The sequence below is a fragment of the Ictidomys tridecemlineatus genome, chromosome X, assembly GCF_052094955.1.
Source record: "Ictidomys tridecemlineatus isolate mIctTri1 chromosome X, mIctTri1.hap1, whole genome shotgun sequence".
NCBI classification, from domain to species: domain Eukaryota; kingdom Metazoa; phylum Chordata; class Mammalia; order Rodentia; family Sciuridae; genus Ictidomys; species Ictidomys tridecemlineatus.
The window spans coordinates 12921839-12941462 of NC_135493.1; the positions used below are offsets into that span (position 1 = coordinate 12921839).

Consider the following 19624-nt stretch of genomic DNA (forward strand, 5'->3'; position numbering starts at 1 on the left):
CTTTTAAGCTTCACAATTAATGTAGTTTGCAATAATATGGATTCAGGAATCTATAGTATAGGGCATAATTTACTTTGGCTGACTTTTCTTTTTAGGAGACAGGGTTTTATGATATTGGCCCAATGATCCTTTTGCCCTAGCCTCCCAAGTGGCTAGACCTATAAGTGTGTACCACTATGCCTGACATAGATTTCTTTTCTGAAAACACATAAATACTAAGCTCGTGCCCTACCAGGTGTTATAGACAGGTATAGCCCTGTTCCCTCACTCTGGTAGAGGAGGCAGAAGACATATACACAAGACCAATCACTACACAATTCTAATAGTCCATCAGTGCCATTCTTTAGGGGAGTACACATAATTAAGTGCAGGAGGTGCTAGCTCACACTATGGCTGTAATGGTTGAGGAGAGCTTTATAGAGGAAGTAGCATGTGAGCTGGGCCTTTGGGGTCAAAGGACTGAAGATTGTGGGATTTTTAGGGAGGAGAACCTTATTACAGGAGGAAGAAATTATATGAGCAGTGGTGCAGGGTTATTGTTTATGACATTCATAGCAGGGGGATATGTTAGTTTAGAGAACCTAGATTCCAAATCCAGATCTATTGGGGCTGTTCTAACAAAGCACCATAGATGAGTAGTTTATAAATAACAAATTTATGTCTTACAGTTCTCAAAGAAGTATGAGGTCAGTATGCTAGCGTGGTCAGGTTTGGCGAGTGCTCTCTATGGGTTGCAGATGACTGACCTCTTGCATCCTCATATGGCAGAAAGAGTTCTCTGTGGTCTTATATATATAGTTGTATTTCGACACAATATGTTTATTTTCTTTATTTACAGGTGGTGCTGGGGATCAAACCCAGGGCCTCACATGTACTAGGCAAGCGCTCTGCCTCTGAGCCACAACCCCAGTCCCTCTGCGGTCTTTTTTTTTTTTTTTTTTTTTAACATATATATATAGGTTCCAGACCTGAGAACATTATTCTGAATTACCAGAATGTGAATTGCATCTTATTCCCTCATAACCAATGCATCACCATGCCCAACTGATGCCACTTTATCATCACAACTGCCACTCCAGTCTAAGTCATTGATATTTCTTTCATATTTGTTTCTCCTCTAGTCTTTCCCATTTCCATGAATGGCACTGTCCCCTACTTAGTAGTAGAAGCTAGATACCTACCAGTAATCCTTAATAGTCCTTTTTCCTTTCACCCCAAATGTCCAATCTCTCAACATATCCAGTAGTTTCTATATTTGAATGTCCTCTCAAATCTCTTCATTACCACCCCTTCTACCATCCAAGTCCAAGGTGCTACTATTGCCTGGACCATTGCAATAACTGATCTTGTTTACTCCTGTGCTCTCTAATTTGTCTTGCACACAAGACCAGAGGGATCTTTTTTTTTTTTTTTTAAGTTTTTTTTAAATCGTTGTTTTTTGTAGGGTTCTTTTTTTTTCCCTCCTTTTTGGAACTGGGGATTGTACCCAGGGCTTTGTGAGGCAAACACTTTGCTGCTGAGCTGCATCCCAGCCTGAGATGGATCTTTTATAAAGGCATACCTGAGGGTCTTCAGTAACTCTCCACTGCTCTCTGAATAAAGACCTTGCTGGTATCACTCTTACTCCTCCTTACTTTTTTTGCGGGAGGGGTGGGGAAGGTAACAAGGATTGAACTCAGGGGCACTTGGCTACTGAGCCACATTTCCAGCCCTACTTCGTAGTTTATTTAGAGACAGGGTCTCATTGAGTTGTTTAGTGCCTCACATTTTGCTGAGGCTGGCTTTGAACTCAAGATCCTTCTGTCTTAGCCTCTCAGCCGCTGGGAATATAGATGTGTGTCACCACGCCTGACTCATCCTTACTTTGTAAAATTTGCTTTTAAACATTGAGATATAATTTATATAACATAAAATTTGCCATTTTTAAAATTTGTTCTAATAATTAGTACATGACAGTAGAATGTATTTTAACTTATTATACACAAATGGAGCACAACTTCTCATTTCTCTGGCTGTACACAATGCAGAGTCACACTATTTGTGTGATCATACATGTATATAGGGTAATAATATCTGTCTCATTCAACCATCCTTCCCACCCCTGTGGATTTTAGTTTGTCCACATCTTCACCAACACTTGTCAATGGTCATCATCATCATCACTGTTATTATAGTTTGTGGTATTGGGGCTTGAACTCAGGGGTGCTATATCACTGAGCTGCATCATCTCAGATCTTTATTTATTTATTTATTTATTTTTGTACCAAGGATTGAACTCAGGGTCACTCGACCACTGAACCACATCCCCAGCCCTATTTTGTATTTTAGTTAGAGACAGGGTCTCACTGAGTTGCTTACCACCTTGTTGTTGCTGAGCCTGGCTTTGAACTCAGGATCCTCCTGCCTCAGCCTCCCAAACTGCTGAGATTATAGGTATGTGCCACTGTGCCTGGCTCCCAGATCTTTTTTTATTTATTTTACTTTGATCAGAGTCTTGCTAAGTTGCCCATGCTGGCCTCAAACTTTCAGTCCTTCTCCTTAGCATCCTGATTTGCTGGGATTACAGTTGTGTGCCACCATGCCCAGCTGTTATTATTTTTTATGGTAGTTATCTTAATGGGTGTGACATGATAACTGTCTGTGGTTTTGATTTCATCTCCCCTCCCCCCCAGTACTGGGGATTGAACACAGAAGCACTTAACCACTGAGCTATATATTTTACTTTTAATTTTGAGACAGGATCTCACTAAGTTATTTAGGGCATCACTAAGTGGCTGAGGCTGCCTTTGAACTTGTGATCCTCCTGCCTCAGCCTCCCAAGCCACTGGGATTATAAGCATGCACCACCATGTCCAGCTGTATATCATCTTCTGAAGAATGTCTACTCTAGTTCTTTGCCCATTTATTAAAAGCATTTGATGGTTGTTGCATGATTTGCAAGTATTTTCTTGTGTTCCATAGGCTGCCTTTTTACTCTGTGATTGTTTCCTTAGATGAGCAGTAGTAGCAAAGTTTGATGTAGTCCCATTTGTCTTTGCCTGTGCTTTTAGTGTCTTGTCCATGAAATTATTTTCAAATCTAAATATGAAGATTTTCCACTTACGTTTTTTTTTTCTTTCATTGAAGAGGATTGAACCTGGGGCCTTGTGCATGCTGAGCTTACACTCTACCACTGAGCTATAATGCCAGCCCTTCCCTTAGGTTTTCTTTGAGGACTTTTATAGTTTTAGGTCTTTAATCCATTTTGATTTAAAATTTTTATATGGTGTAAGGTAACAGTTCACCTTCATTGTCTGTCTTGTATGTAGTACACAGTTTTCGCAGCACCATTAGGTGAAAAGACTCTCCTCACTGAGTGATCTGGACCCTTGTTAGAGATCATTTGATCATAACAGTGAGGGTTTATGTCTGGACTCCCTATTCTATTGGTTTGTATGTCTGTCTTTATGCCAGTACCATATGGTTTTGATTACATATATATGTTTTTTCCAGTACTGGGAATTGAACTTAGAACACACTTAGGGTGTTCTACCAGTAAGCTATATCCCAGCCCTTTTTTTATTAAAAAAAATATTTCAGCACAGTATCTTGCTAAGGATCTGGCTATGTTGCTGAGTCTGGCCTTAAACTTGGGATCATCCTGAGTTGCTGGGATTACAAGTGTGCACCACCATGTCTGGTTTGATTACATTATTATTTTGTAATATGTTTTTGAAATCGGAGGTGAGACCTCAAACTTTATTGTTTTTCAGATTGTTTTTGACTATTTGTGGGTTTTTGTGATTCCATATTGATATTGTGTGGATTTTTCTTTTTTGCAATAAATCTTCATCACTTTTTTGGTGTTCCATCCACCACAGAATCTTTGGTATATATCATTCCTCTTGCCTGGTATACTTTTCTGCTATTGTCAGTTGCCTCCAATCTTATTTATTTCTCAGAACTCAGCTTAATCACTTCCCCCAAGGAAGCTGATTCTTCCCTCAGACAATGCCTCATTCCAAGGTTCTCATATAAAGCTTAATTTTTTTAATTAAATATCTATTTTTTAGTTTTAGGTGGACACTATGTCTTTATTATTTTATGTGGTACTGAGGATCAAACCAGTGCCTCATGCATGCTAGGTGAGTACTCTACTACTGAGCCACAACCCCAGCCCCTCATATAAAACTTTTAATAAATCTTTTTGCAATTGGCTTTATATTTTGTATATTTGTTAACTTATTCAATGTCTATCTTTCCTCTACTTGGTAAGTTCCATGAAGGTAAAAAATGTGACTATTTTTGCTCATTGCTATATTCCTAATACCTAATGCCGGACTTATGCTATGTTCAATAAATGTTTGCCAAATGAATTAAATAGGACTCCTATTTTATATATTTCTAATCATAGTTGCCATTTGTAATCATAGACTTGTAGAGCTTGTTTGAGAGATCACATTGTCCAGTCCATAGTTATCACTGTGTTTTTCATTTAAAAACTATCTTTATTTGTACTTTAGAAAAACATTTTCCTCCAGGTGCTAATGCTATGTTTTTTAATGTATATAACAATTTCTTTTTTTATCATTTTAGGTATTTAATATTCTCTGTTGTAGTTAATGAATAGTTTTTTATATTTATGAGTATCACAATGGTTCTACACTTATAACATTCACTTTCTTGAGCATTTTGCTATAATATTTTAAAAGTATTCACTTCATTATAAATACTAAATGGGGTGATTATTTTTTTTCATTTTGCTAATCCGTTTGAAACATTTTATAAATTTAGATGATTTTTGCAGATATTTGTTTATAATTTTTTAAAAACACCTTTATTGAAGTGTGAGTGCTTTTAATAGGTTTGTGACTTTATTGTTGTTTGTTTGTTTGTTTGTTTATTTATTTATTTATTTATTTATTTATTTATTACTGATCACACCCAGTGCCTCACATGTGGTAAGCAAGTCCACTACCAATGAACCACAACCCCAGCCCCATTTTATTGTAATTGTAATGGAGGGTAGATATTCAGAAATGATAATATTGTCTTGCTTGAGTCCTTATTACACAAAGAAGAAAATAATCTTAGTTTAATTTACATGGATAACATTTTGAAAAATGAGGGGGGGGGAACTGGGGATTGAACCCCAGGGCTTTTCATTGTATGTTAGGCAAGAGCTCTACTACTGAGTGCTCAACCCTTTAAAAAATTTGAGACAGGTTCTCACCACATTTTCTGGGTGTCCTCAAACTTAGGATTCTGGTGCTTTAGCCTCCCAAGTAGCTGGGATTATAGGTATGCCTCACCATACTTTGCTTTTTTTTTTTTCTTTACATTGCTTGTAATTGAACCCACAGCCTTGCACACACTAGGTAAGTACTCTGCCACTGAACTACATACCCTGCCCCAAAGTAAGTGTCCTTTTTAATTCTTTTGATCATTTTACCTCCAATGTAGGTATTTGTCTTTTGTTAGGATGTCTGTGTACAGAAATTATTTCAATCAGTTTGCCTTGAATTGCTGATCCATGGTTTCCTTGGTATGTTGCATGTTTATGGAATCGTTTTGGTTGTAAATTGTCTTTCTTTTGTCTTCTTCTTTTTTTTTTTTTTTTAAAGAGTGAGAGAGGAGAGAGAGAGGAGAGAGAGAGAGAGAGAGAATTTTTGATGTTTTATTGTTTAGTTCTCGGCGGACACAACATCTTTGTTGGTATGTGGTGCTGAGGATCAAACCCGGGCCGCACGCATGTCAGGCGAGCGCGCTACCGCTTGAGCCACATCCCCAGCCCCTCTTTTGTCTTCTTACTATTATTAAAACAGCAAAAATGAGAGTGGTAATTTCCAGGAAATGTTCTATAGGCTTTACAAGCATCAGTTCACTATGTGCATTTTCTTATTGCATTAGTTAGGATTCTGCAGAAAAATATAACCAACAGGAAGTATACATATATATAGAAAAAGATATATTATAAAGAAGTGGTTCACAGAATGATGCAGGCTGACAAGACCCAAGATCTGAGTTGGCAAGCTAGTGACACATGAAAGCCAGTGGTGTAAGTTCTAGTCTGAAGGCAAAAGGCTCAAGGCCCAGGAAAAGCCACTGTTTCAGTGCAGTTCTAAAGGCAGGAAAAAAGAATCAGTGTCCCATGTTGAAGGTGATCAGACAAGAAGAGTTCTTCCTTACTCTAAGGAAGGGCTATTTGGGTCTTCAACTGATTAGACGAGGCCCACCCACAGTACAGAAGGTTATTTCCTTTGCTCAGTGTACTAAGTCAGATGTTCATTTCATGCAGAAACAACCTCAAAGACACATCCAGGCTAATTCTTGGCCAAATATCTGGGTATTCTGTGGCCCAGTCAAGTATAAAAATTAACTATCACACTTATGTTTTAGGATTATGTGAAGATGAATAATTAAATGTAAAGTGTCTATAGATCAGGAATGGAAAAGCTTACAATAAATATCTATAGTTTGTTAACATCTGTATTTGTGTAAAATGAAGGGCTTGCATAGTGAGTCCTAGAATTGATAAAAGACCTTAAAAGCCATTTAGTGGTCATTTAGTCTCTTCACTATAGCTGTGAGAAAGGATAAGTAGCTTGCCCAATAATATTTAGAGAATGGAAGTTAAGATGTATGTAATGAAGAAATATGGAATTCTAGACTTAGCTCTTTTACCTATGTCCACAGTTTCCTTATCTGAGTTACAAGGGCTCCTGGGTGATGTATATCTAAATTCTTTCTGTACTATGTATTTAGGTTTTACAATCTAGGAGTGGGTTTTTGGACGGTTTTCTATTGAGTTGTGCATCTATTTACTTTTCAGGTTTCCAACTTTTTTTGGAGAGTATTGGGGATTGAACTCAGGGGCACTCAACCATTGAGCCACATTCCCTAGTCCTATTTTGTGTTTTATTTAGCGATAGGATCTCACTGAGTTGCTTAGAGCCTCACTTTTGTTGAGGTTGGCTTTGAGCTCGTGATCTTCCTGCCTCAGCCTTCAGAGCTGCTGCGATTATAGGCATGCATCATGCCCAGCAGAGGTCTGCAACTCTTGATTTCCTATGTGCGAATACTCTTCCCCAAATTTGTTTCCCTATTAATAATAATGAGTTTGAATTGAATTATCTATACTTTGGATGTGAACAATGACAAATTTAAGGAAGTTCTGTTAATGAATGCTTTAGTCAGCTTTTTCACTGCCATGTCCAAAAAGACCTGAGAAGGACAATTAGAGAATGAGAAGTTTATTTGGATGCTCACAGTTTCATAGTTCTCAGTCCACAGACAGCCAGCTTCATTCTTCAGTGCTCAAAGTGAGACAGAACATGGTGGAAGAGTGTGGCCATGGGAAGTGGCTCAGGATATCACCCCAGGAAGTAGAGGGAGAGCTCTGCTCAACAAGGACAAAATATAAACCCCAAAGGCAAGCCCCCAGAGACCTACCTCCTTTAACCTTACCCATCCTATAGTTACTACCCAATTAATCCTAGTCAGGGGATTAGTGTACTGATTAGGTTAAATCTCTTTAACAATCATTTTATCTCTAAGATTTCTTGCATTATCTTACATATGAGCTTTTGGGGGACACCTCATATCTAAACCATAACAGTGAGCTTTTTTTTTTTTTTTTTTAAGATACTGGAGATTGAACTCAGTGGTGTTATGCCACTGATCTATATCACTAGTCCTTTTTATTTTTATTTTGAGACAGAGTCTCACTAAGTTGCTGAACTTTGAACTTGTGTTCCTTCTGCCTCAGTCTCCCAAGTTGCTAGGATTACAGGTGTGTACCACTGTGTCCAGCTTGTTCAGGTGCTTTTAGTAGTGGTTGTATTTCTTAGCTCACACTGGCATGAATGATTGAGGATCAAATATAGACCCATGTGTTTGTCAGTACCCTGATTATGTTACCTACTTAGCTAACAGCATTAATAGAGGAGATAATTTTTGTTTTTGATGTTAGAATATTATGAGCAGATTTTCTGGGGTGCAATACTGTTTCATTTGCTAGTGGCTATCTGTTACTATTCCCAAAAGCACTCTTACTTAACTCCACTCATGAACATAGTTATAGAATGGTACATTTGACTGAGTGACAGCTGCTAGGAGGCAGTAGACAACAGTAAGTAGACAATTTGTATGTGTTTGTGTATACCTACTTGAGAACCAGTAGTAATTTGGTTGAATGGAATTGAATGCCATGGTTTTTTTATTTGTTTTAATTAGTTACACATGACAGTACAATGATCTTGACATATTATACATTTGAATCAGATGGGATATAATTTCTCATTTTTCTGAGTGTACAGGTTGCAGAATTACATTGATCATGTAGTCACGTATATACCCACAGCAATAATAATAATGTCTATTTTATTCTGCTGTCCTTCCATTCCCCCCTTCCCCCCCCTCCCCTCCCATCACTTCTTTCTACCCAATCTAATGTGACCCACTTATTTTTTTTCTCCTCACATCGTCATACCTGTATTCTGTATAATGAAGGGGGTCTCCTTCCCTCTTCCATGCAATTCCCCTTTTCCTTCCCTTTCCCTCCCACCTCTCTTCCCTATCTAGAGGTAATTTTCTTCTCATGCTCTTCCTCCCTACTTCTTTTTGAGTCACCTCCCTTATATCAGAGAAGACATTCGGCGTTTGTTTTTTTTTTTGGGGATTGGCAAACTTCACATAGCATAATCTGCTCTAATGCCATCCATTTCCCTGCAAATGAATGCCATGTTTATTATAGTCATTTATCAGCCAAAGGATAACAACCATAGCGAATTCTGTAAATAAAATGTTTTATTTTTATTTTATTTTTGTAGCAGGGCTTAAACCCAGAGGTGCTTAACCACTTAGCCACATCTCCAGCCCTTTTTGTTTTTTATTTTGAGACATAGTCTCCCTGAGTTGCTTAGAGCCTCACTAAGTTGCTGAGGCTGACTTTGAACTCGCAGATCCTCCTACTCAGCAGCCCAAGCCTCTGGGATTACAAGTGTGTGTCACTGCACCTGGCTTTAAAAATCTGTTTTAAAAGTTGTTAACTGCTGGGCATGATAGTGCATGCCAATAATCCCACCAAATAAGAAGGGTAAGGCAGGAGGATTGCAAATTGGAGACTAGCCTTGACACTGGAGCAAGGCCCTGTCTCAAAATGAAAAGTGAAGGGGCTGGGTGTGTAACTCAGTGATAGTGCCTCTGGATTAAATCCCCAGTACTAACAACAAAACAAACAATAAAACCAAACCCTAAAATAAGTCATTTGTTAACTTATGCTAGGCCTAGAACCCTGTTGAAAATTATCAGTAGAATATATTTCCTTGTTTTAAAAAGTAAGGTAGTGCAATTAAAATATTCATATATAAATTCAAATGTATTTTTATCAAAGGTACTAATGAGGGCAGTAATCAAAATAAAATCAAGTGTAATCAGATCAGATGACTTATAAAGGATTTATAGGACCCATGTTTAGAATTAATAATGTTAAATAATTATGAAATTCATGCTGCATTAGCAAATGTCTGTTTAGTTCCTAATATGTGCTTTTTAATGGAAGCTTTTGGAGGTATGAAATTGGATGCTTTATTATGGGGCCTCTACTAACTGGCACTACAGCCTGGGGAAAATCACTACCATTTTTTATTCAAGATTGTTTTTTAAGATGAATACGATATTTTTACTTCATTTATTTTAATGTATTTCTGAGGATGGAACCCAGTGACTCACATGTGCGAGGCAAGTGCTCTACCCTGAGCTATAACCCCAGCCCCATTACTACCATTTTTAAAAAGCCACATTTTAAAAATGTAATATTTAGTGCATGTAGAATATATATAATGCATAATAATAAAATGAATACCTGTGTACCTACTACCCAACTAGAAAATTAAAACATTAACAACTCAATTCTGTGTGCTTTTTTCTTATCTCCCTGCCACCATCTCACCTTGTAACCATTAACTTTATTTCTGTTATAATTATTCTTTTGCTTTAAAAAGTCACATGAACACATTGATATGCAATCTAGATAATGTTTTTAATTTTCTTACTTTTTTTTTTTTAAAGTTTATTTGGAGCTCATGGTTTCAGAGGATTCTTTTTTTTTTTTTTAAGAGAGAGTGAGAGAGGAGAGAGAGAGAGAATTTTTAATATTTATTTTTTAGTTCTCAGCGGACACAACATTTTTGTTGGTATGTGGTGGTGAGGATCGAACCCGGGCCGCACGCATGGCAGGCGAGCGCGCTACCGCTTGAGCCACATCCCCAGCCCTTAATTTTCTTACTTTGAGCTTTATACAAATGGCTTACATATTGCTTTATTTTTACTCATTATATTCCTAGAATTATTTTTTTTAAAGAGAGAGAGAGAATTTTTTAATATTTATTTTTTAGTTTTCTGCGGACACAACATCTTTGTATGTGGTGCTGAGGATCGAACCTGGGCCGCACGCATGCCAGGCGAGTGCGCTACCGCTTGAACCACATCCTCAGCCCCCTAGAATTCTTTTTTTTTTTTGATGCGTTGTTTTTATTTATTTATTTATTTATTTATTTATTTATTTATTTATTTATTTATTTATTATTGTTGGTCGTTCAAAACATTACACAATTCTTAATACATCATCTTTCACGGTTTGATTCAAGTGGGTTATGAACTCCCAACTTTACCCCGTATACAGATTGCTGTATCACATCAGTTACCCTTCCATTGATTGACATATTGCTTTTCTAGTGTCTGATGTATTCTGCTGTCAGTCCTATTCTCTACTATCCCCCCTCCCCTCCCCTTTTCTCTCTCTACCCCTTCTACTGTAAATCATTTCTTCCATTTGTATTATCTTGTCTTACCCCTCCTTTCCTCTTATATATCATTCTCTCACTCCCTTTCCCTCCCACCTCTCATCCCTGTTTAATGTAAATCTTCTTCTCAAGCTCTTCGTCCCTACCCTGTCCTTGTTTACTCCCCTTATATCAAAGAGGTCATTTGGTATTTGTTTTTTAACGATTGACTAGCTTCACTTAGCATAATCTGCTCTAATGCCATCCATTTCCCTCCAAATTCTATGATTTTGTCGTTTCTTAATGCAGAGTAATACTCCATTGTGTATAAATGCCACATTTTTTTTTTATCCATTCATCTATTGAAGGGCATCTAGGTTGGTTCCACAATCTTGCTATCGTGAATTGTGCTGCTATGAACATCGATGCAGCAGTGTCCTAGAATTCTTTATAAGGTTTTATATACCTGTAAGTCACTTATTGTCACAACTGAATAATATTCCACTTTGTGAATAAAATAAGATTAAACCCAGGGCCTCATGCATACAAGGCAGGTGCTTCTTTCTGCTTTTGATAGACCAGTTGTTTGAAGGTTTTTTTTTCCAGTTACGATCAGTGCTGTTTGAAAAGTATATGTCTTTTGGTGTATGTGTATTTGAAGGTTTCCCTCACTCCTGTGCTTGTGTACAGGATGCACACACACACACACTTTGCTAGGGATTAAAAAAAAATATACACACATGCACTTTGTGTGCGTGTGTGTGTGTTATATAAAATATATAGGCAAGCATATATATAGGATGTCTCATACACATTGTAATGATACATTTTTTGAAATACACAATTTTATAAGAAGAGATAAAGTTTGTTCTCCAACGTAGTTGTACCAGTACTCTCCCACTAGCAATGTATGAGTTTCTGTTGCTCCATGTTTTTGAAACATTTGATATTGTTTGACTTTTCTTTGCCTATTGTGTATGAAATTTTATTTCACTCTGATCTTAATTCATATTTTGATTATTAATGAAGGTTAAGCATATCTGCATATTTTTCTTTTATTAGAGCATTATAGTTATAATATTTGGGTTCCTTTTGACAAAATTAGACATGTATGGAATTTGATTTACTCATCTCTATATGAGCTATGTATGTTTCTCATCATGAAACATACATAGCTCATATAGCTCTTGACTATTTTCTCTTGGGTTGGTTATCTTTCTCATATTGTTTATAAAACTCTGTCTCATACTTAGGACAGTAATCCTTTGTTTATATATATTTAAAATATCTTCTCTATGTTTGTGGCTTGTTATTGTTCTGTGTGTGTGTGTGTGTGTTTTTTCTTTTTTTAAATATTTATTTATTTATTTTTTAGTTCTTGGCAGACACAACATCTTTGTTGGTATGTGGTGCTGAGGATCGAACCCGGGTCGCACGCATGCCAGGCGAGCGTGCTACCGCTTGAGCCACATCCCCAGCCCAATGTGTGTGTGTTTTCATAAACAAGTTTCTAATTTTAATGTAGTTAAATTTTGGGGTCTCTTTACTTAGGGTTAGTGCATTATGTATCTTGTTTCAAGCAGTCCATCCCTGTACCAAAGTTGGAAAGCTAGTCTCTCAATTCTTTTCTCTAAGAAGTTTTAAAGTTTGACACTTTTTTTCTTCTGGTGGTGCTAGAGATCGAACTCAAGGCCTCACACATGCTATGCAAATGCTTTACTACTAAACTCCATCCCCAGCCCTTGACAAAATTAATTTTTTTTTAGAGAGAGAGAGAGAGAGAGAGAGAGAGAGAGAATATTTTTAATATTTATTTTTTAGTTCTCGGCGGACACAACATCTTTGTTGGTATGTGGTGCTGAGGATTGAACCCGGGCCGCACGCATGCCAGGCGAGCATGCTACCGCTTGAGCCACATCCCCAGCCCCCAAAATTAATTTTTTAGACTCTTTTTTTTCAGGTCTTTAAAATGCAAGTATTGAATTAGGTATTCTGCAACAATCATTTGCTCTTTGATATTGTGATTTGAAGTAGATTTAGATTATGTATGTTTTCAGAGATTGCAATATTCTTTTCTTCTGTGAAGCTTCATATTCACAACTACTTGTCTTTCATTTCCCAGCTTTTTTCTTCCTTTGGAAAAGTAACCAGCTGAATTCTGTAGCATCCTAGAGTTTCTATGATGAAATAGCATTTAAAAATATTTATTGAAATAATTGTAAATATGCATGCAATTGTACAAAAAAGATGTTATGTACCCAGTATCTCCCAATGATAACATCTTACAAAACTGTTGTATAATGTCACAACCAGGATATTGACATTGATGCATTTCATACTTATTTGTGTGTATATGTCTGTGCATGTAGTATGTATTTAATTATACACAGATTTATCCCATGTGTAGGTTTGTGTATCTACCACCACAGACACAGAGAAGCTACAGAAGGAAATATTGTTTAAAAATGACATTATTTGACATCTATGTTACTACGTTTCCCCTAGACTGTTCCACAGTGCCCAGTTTGGCTGATGCCCACACAGTTGTAGAGGGCCACCTCTGGTTATATAATCTAGAATCAAACTGATAAGCTGAGACCTTGACCTGAGAAAGCAGACGAAATTTAGTCCTGGGTCTGAGGTCCATGCAGGGCAGTTGGCATGCCCTCAAAGTATAGTAATCATTTGTTTTCAATCATGCATGCCTTATGAGCCTGCATCTGAGACATGTTGGTAAAAACTACTTTTAGTCCAATATAACAGTAGGAATCACTAAAATTCTATCTAATTATTAGCAACTAAAAACAAGGAGTGGAGAGGCAGAATGATAATTCTACTAAGAAAGCAATTAAGAGCATGGCAGTGTGTACATTGATTTATATAGCCTCCTAAATAGAAACTTACATTATTGTCAGACTCTTAGTCAAGGGCATTTGAAGACTGTATTTGTGTAGTGGTACATACAGTTTAAGTTAAGTCTATCCCAAAACACGAAGCACAAACAATGAAAATATTTAGTACAGTTTATTAATTTATCCCTTGGTTGAGTGAGCTTTATAATCACTGTTATAAGTACCCGAGATAGTCAACATCTTAAGGGAAAAGATTTATTTTGGCTTACAGTTTTAGAGGTTATAGTCCATGCTTTGTTGACTTAGTTTCTTTTGGGCCTGTGGGGAGGCAGTATATCATGGTCAGAGTGCATGGTGGAGCAAAACCACTCATCTCATGATTGGGAAGCAAAGGTGGAAAAGGAGGAGAATGAAGTCACACAATCCCCTTTGAGAGCACAGCCCTGGTGACCCAAAGACCTCCCAGTAGGCTCTGTCTCATAAGGGTTTCTCTCAACAGTGCCAAGTTTTAAACACATGGATCTTTGGTGGACATTCCAGATCCAAACTAGTATCTTTATTGGCTTTTTAGGACCAGGCAGATACTATGTAAGGCAAAGAAATCTGAGTGGCGAATAAAGACAAAAATAGTTTCAGTCCTTATGGAGCTTATAATCTAATTTACAATTTAAAAAATTAACATGATACTCATTTTCATACATGTTATGAGTAAAATGAACAGAACTCAAGAGATAATAACAGAAATAGGATCTGTTTTGATGAGATGGTCAGAGAAATTCTGTCTGATGAGATGAATGAGGGACTAGTTCAGAAAAGGAAGTTGGGAGTAGATGTTGGAACCAGCTTTCACAAAGTCCTTGAGTTGGGCAAAATCCCCCATTGAAGAAACTGCAAGGAGGATAAAGGGCTGAAAGGCACACTCAGTAGAGGAAGGGGAAGATGGGATATAGCAATTTCTGGAGCACTGTCTTGGGAACAATTTGGATCTTGTAAACTCAATTTCTTGAAGTCATGAAGGTGATTTGGTGGTGTGGAGGGTGATAATAACAATTGTCTGCTTATAATCAATTCACACATATTTATAGAGTTTCCTAATTTGTGCCAGGTCCTATACGCAGAAATCTCTGCCCTCCTTTACCTTACAGTCTAATATAGGGGAAGATGTTAGGTTAGAGGGTAAACTGATATAACAAAGAGCTCCAAAATATAGTGGCCAGAAAAAAATTATGTGTTTATTTTTCTGGCATGTAATAGCCCAGGGCAAGTGGGAAACCTGTATTCCATGAGGCCATCTAGGTTTTCAGGCTAAGTGGGTTAATTCTGTGTACCTTGGTATTTTTCTCTCTCTCCTTTTTTGAAGGAAGGCTCTTGCTAAGTTGTTAGAGTTGGCCTTGAACTTGATCCTCTTGTCTTGGCCTCCCAAGTCACTGGGATTATTGATGTGCACCACTGTACCTGGCTTCAGCATTTGTTTTTCAACTTCTAGCCAGCAAGAAGGAAAAGAGTCTAGGGCAAGCTTCTTTATGTCAGAATTTCACTTAAAGCAAGCAAAACAAGAAACCTTTAAACAATGAATGCTAAATTAATGAGTTATAATTCTAGGACCTGGACAAAGCCTCTGTACAGGATGTTGAGCTGAGTGCTTTTGTCTTGGCTCTTTGATAGACAGTAAGTTTAAATCCTGAAGAAGGAAATAACTAAGACCTGTCTGCACTTATAGTTCAGAATGTTGCACATACTTGGTATTTTTTAAAATATAGGGTTATTTCTTTTTTTAAAATACCTTTACTTTATTTATTTTTATGTGGTACTGAGGATTGAGCCCAGTGTCTCACACATGTGCAAGGCAAGCACTGTACTACTAAGCTACAACCCCTAGCCATACATGTTTTTTTTTTTTTTTTTGGTACTGAGGATTGAACCCAGGGGTGCTTAACTTTTGAGTCACATCCCCAGCCCTTTTTTAATATTTTATTTAGAGACAGGATCTTGCTGAGTTTCTTAGAGTCTTACTAGTGTGCTGAGGTTGACTTTGAACTTGTGATCCTCCCTAGAATTTTTTCTTAGATTAGAAATTATGATGTGAATCTGCTCTAGAACTCTAGTTAATTTCATTTGGCCATTGTCAATGTGGTTTTAAGGATGTGGAGACATAGTGGAAATGTTTTCATCTTTATCCTTGATTATCCAAATCTTGCTTAGCAGTACTAGTTATAGAAGGTAACATTTCCAACTTTTTGCTATTTTATTTAATTATATTTGAGTGCTGCTTTAAGTAGATGTTTCAGTTAGCTTTTTTGTCACTATGACTAAACGATACAAGAACACTAATAGGAAGAAAGGTTTATTTTGGCTCATGGTTTCCAGAGGTTCAGTCCATAGTCAGCCAACTCCATAACTCTGGGCCCGAAAGGTGAGGCAGAATTTCATGGTGGAAAGATTTGACAGGGAAGTAGCTCAGGACACAGCAATCAGGAAGTAGAAAGAGAGCTCTACTCACCAAGGACAAAATATAAACCCCAAACTAACACACCTAGTAATCTACTTCCTCCATCCACACCCTACCTACCTACAATTACCACCCTATTAATTCTATCAGTGAATTAATCTACTGGTTAAGTTACACCTAATTATTTCTCTGAAAATTCTTGCATTTTTTTCATGCGTGAGCTTTTGGGGGGACACCTCGTATCTATAACAATATATTTAGACAACACATAATAAGAACTTTTTTTACTCCCTCTGTCTTAGCTTTAGGACAACTTATTTGTTTAATGAGATGTAGTAAAATAATTTTCTGCCTTTTTTTCCTCTAATACTTTCCTACCTCCAACTTTCATAGGTTGGAGTGCATACTATCTCTGGGTGTTTTCAGTTTTGTAATAATCATTATATTGTATTAGGGAACTTAAGTTTTAGAGAGATAAGATAGATATACAATGAAAATACAAGACAGAAAATGAATAATATCATTAGAGAGCTAAAAATAAGATGCTTCTTTAGTCTGAATACAGTGGAATGAGATGAGTAACTCTGTCAGTCTTTGTTTCCACAAGTGCAAAAGGAGACAATTAGGTTAACTTTGAGCTTAATATATAATGCTCTGTAAAGGAATTTTCCATTCTTGGCAAAAGGAAGCATTTGATCTATCATCCTACTGTTTAAGTATTTTTATAAGCCTAGTCTTTTTCCAGGCATAAATAAAATACCTTTTTTTTTTTTTTTTTTTTTTTTTGCTTCTCATGCTGCACCATAGGAAAAAACTCAAGTCAGGCTGAAAAAGCACTGCAAATCACTTCATAGCATTTTATGGAGGCATGGAAGTTGGCCTTTAATCCTCCTTCTCTCTCATTCCATCCTACCCAGTTCTTTAATGAATTCCAAAGATTGTGTCTCCTGAATATTTTTTGGGTCCACTCGTTAATGCACTTCTGCAAAGCAACTATGCTGATTATTCTCAAAACATACGTTAAGTCATATTATGAATGCCTAGTGACTCCCTTCACACTGAAAATGCAGTTCACACTCTGCTTTGCCTGCCAGGCCCTATTGGCCTATTAATATCTGTGACCTTCAGTACTGTAGTCATTCTGCCTTTCCCTTAGGGTGCTACCTTCCTATTGCATGCTGTTCCCACTGTACATATTGCTCCCATTGTGTGGAGTGCTCTCCTCAGGACCCCATTTCTAATCTCAAGCACCACTTCCTTAAGGAAAATAATTTTAGTAGTTCTCCTTCAGAACTAATCTCAAGTATCACTTCCTTAAGGAAATCGTCTCTGACTGCGGATGAGGTTAGACTATCCAGTCTTGCAGGGTCTCATGGTACATTGTACATATAACTGCCTCATCCTCTGGAGTACGGTCTAAAAGTACATGTGTGCTTTTATTTACTCACTACTCTAGCTAGTGCCAGCATCTAGTACAGTGCTGAGCAATGGAGTGAATCCTCAAAGAATATTTGTTGCAAAAGAAACATCGCAGAAAATTCCCCAAATCATGTAATGTGGTTTTGGATTTTATTTAGGTCCTTAATTTTTTTGGTGGGGGGAAATACCAGGGATTGAACTCAGGGGCACTTGGCCACTGAGCCACATCCCCAGCCCTATTTTGTATTTTATTTAGAGACAGGGTCTCATTGGGTGGCTTAGGACCTTACTTTTGGGGAGGCTGGCTTTGAACTTGTGATCCTCTTGCCTTAGCCTTCCAAGCTGCTGAGATTACAGGCGTGCACCACTGTGCCTGGCTAGGTCCTTAAATTTGATCATAGGGTTTTTTTTTTTAATGTTGTTAAAATGTTTACATAGGATAAGAGTGGGAGTATCATCATTACCTAGGAATTATTAGAAATACATTTCTCAGACCTCTGATTCAGATCTACTGTATCAGAAACCCTGGAAATAAAGCCTGGCAATGTATGTTTTAATAAGCTCTCTAGGTGATGCTGATACATAATACAGTTTAAAAACCAGTGTTCTATGAAACTGTTGACTAGTACTTTGACTAAACTAAGGTCGACTGCCTTAGTTCAGGCTACTATAACAGAATACCACAGACTGGTTGGCATAAATAACATCAATTTACTTTCCTCTGTTATAGAGGCTGATAAGTCTAAGATCAAGGCTGTGGCAGATGCATCTAGTGAGAACACTCTTTGGTTTACAGGAGCTATCTTCTGGTTGTGTCCTCACATGGCAGAGAGCTACGGTAGGTCTGGGAAGAGGAATTACAAACTGTAGTTCACTTATAAGGGTGCTAATCCCATTTATGAGGCATCACCTTAATCACTTCCAAAAAGCTCCACCTTCTATTTTCACATTGGGGTTAGGGTTTATTTCTGGCCAAAAGTGTGTAATGAACAATTCCCACCCATCTCATTTTTTTAAATGGATCTATTTTTTAATATCTTTATTTTCTTTATTTATATTTATGTGGTGCTGAGGATTGAACCCAGTGCCTCACATGTGCAAGGCAAGTGATCTGCCACTGAGCCATAACCCCAGCCCCCCCAATCTCATTTTTCAATTGATGTCTTCAGTCATCAACTGAAATGTAAACAAAGTCTATGTCTATCTGGTCAACTCAAACCTGTACTTTAAAACTAACTCTAGTATTTTCTGACTCTCATTTCCTCTGAATTTTAACTTTTATTTTTATCTAGTGCTATCCAAATCTGGGAAATGATTGTGAAACCAATAATGCTCATGATTTTATAGTAATGTATAAAAATTTTACATTTTTTTTTTTTGTTAAATCTTATGTATAACAACCTAAGTTACTAGTTTTATATCTAAAGTATTTTGAAACATTAGGAATGTTTGCATGTGCATATTCTGGGCTGTGTTTTTTCACCAGGGCTGTGCTATTACCATAAAACTGTCATTGCTAATGGATTGACTACATTGGTAAAGGTCACTCATCCCAGATTTTGCCATTGACTCTGAATTTGCTTTGTGTTTGACTCAAGGGCACTGTTTTAATCAAACCATTTCCTCCTGGATACTGTTAGATAACTATAGAAAATTAATTACAGATTTTTTTCTCAAAACAAGTGTCCAAGGCTCATTAATTCTCTTTCTTGTACTTGGTTAGAATTACAAGATTTGAGTGGGCAAGGGAGATAACAATATTTAAAAAAGAATTTTTAATATTTTTAGATTCACAGAAAAAACTATCACAAAGATAGTTCAGAGAATTTCCATAAATCCTAGACCCAGTTTCCTATATTAGTAATATAGGAAATATACTTTACTAGCAAAGTACAATTTTCTTAGTAAATAAGCCAATACTGTTAAATTATTTTTAAATAAAGTCTATATTTGCTTTATTTATTTGTTGGTACTGGGGACTGATCTCAGAGGTGCTTTACTATTGATCTACAGCCCCAGTTCTATTTATTTTTTGAGATAGGGTCTTGCTAAAATTGCCCAGGGTCTCACTAAGTTGCTGAGGTTGGCCTTGAACTTGGATCTTCCTGCCTTAGCCTTCAGAGTCAACTGGAATTATACAT

At 37.0% G+C, this 19624-nt stretch overlaps 1 protein-coding gene across 10 annotated transcripts in view; it reads left to right on the plus strand.

The window, feature by feature from the left end:
- Atp11c (ATPase phospholipid transporting 11C (ATP11C blood group)) overlaps positions 1-19624 on the plus strand; it is a 197029-nt gene that overhangs the window by 11790 nt on the left and 165615 nt on the right. For 7 of the 10 annotated variants that reach the window (XR_013431658.1, XM_078034188.1, XM_078034185.1 and 4 more), the window contains exon 1: positions 18232-18321. The exons of the other annotated variants lie outside the window; for them this stretch is intronic. Coding sequence is in view for 6 of the 7 variants with exons in the window: in XM_078034188.1 (XP_077890314.1) it covers positions 18247-18321 (75 nt within the window). In the remaining variant the exon portion in view is untranslated. Of the gene's footprint in view, positions 1-18231; positions 18322-19624 lie in introns of those variants that run through there. 10 annotated transcript variants of the gene reach the window in all.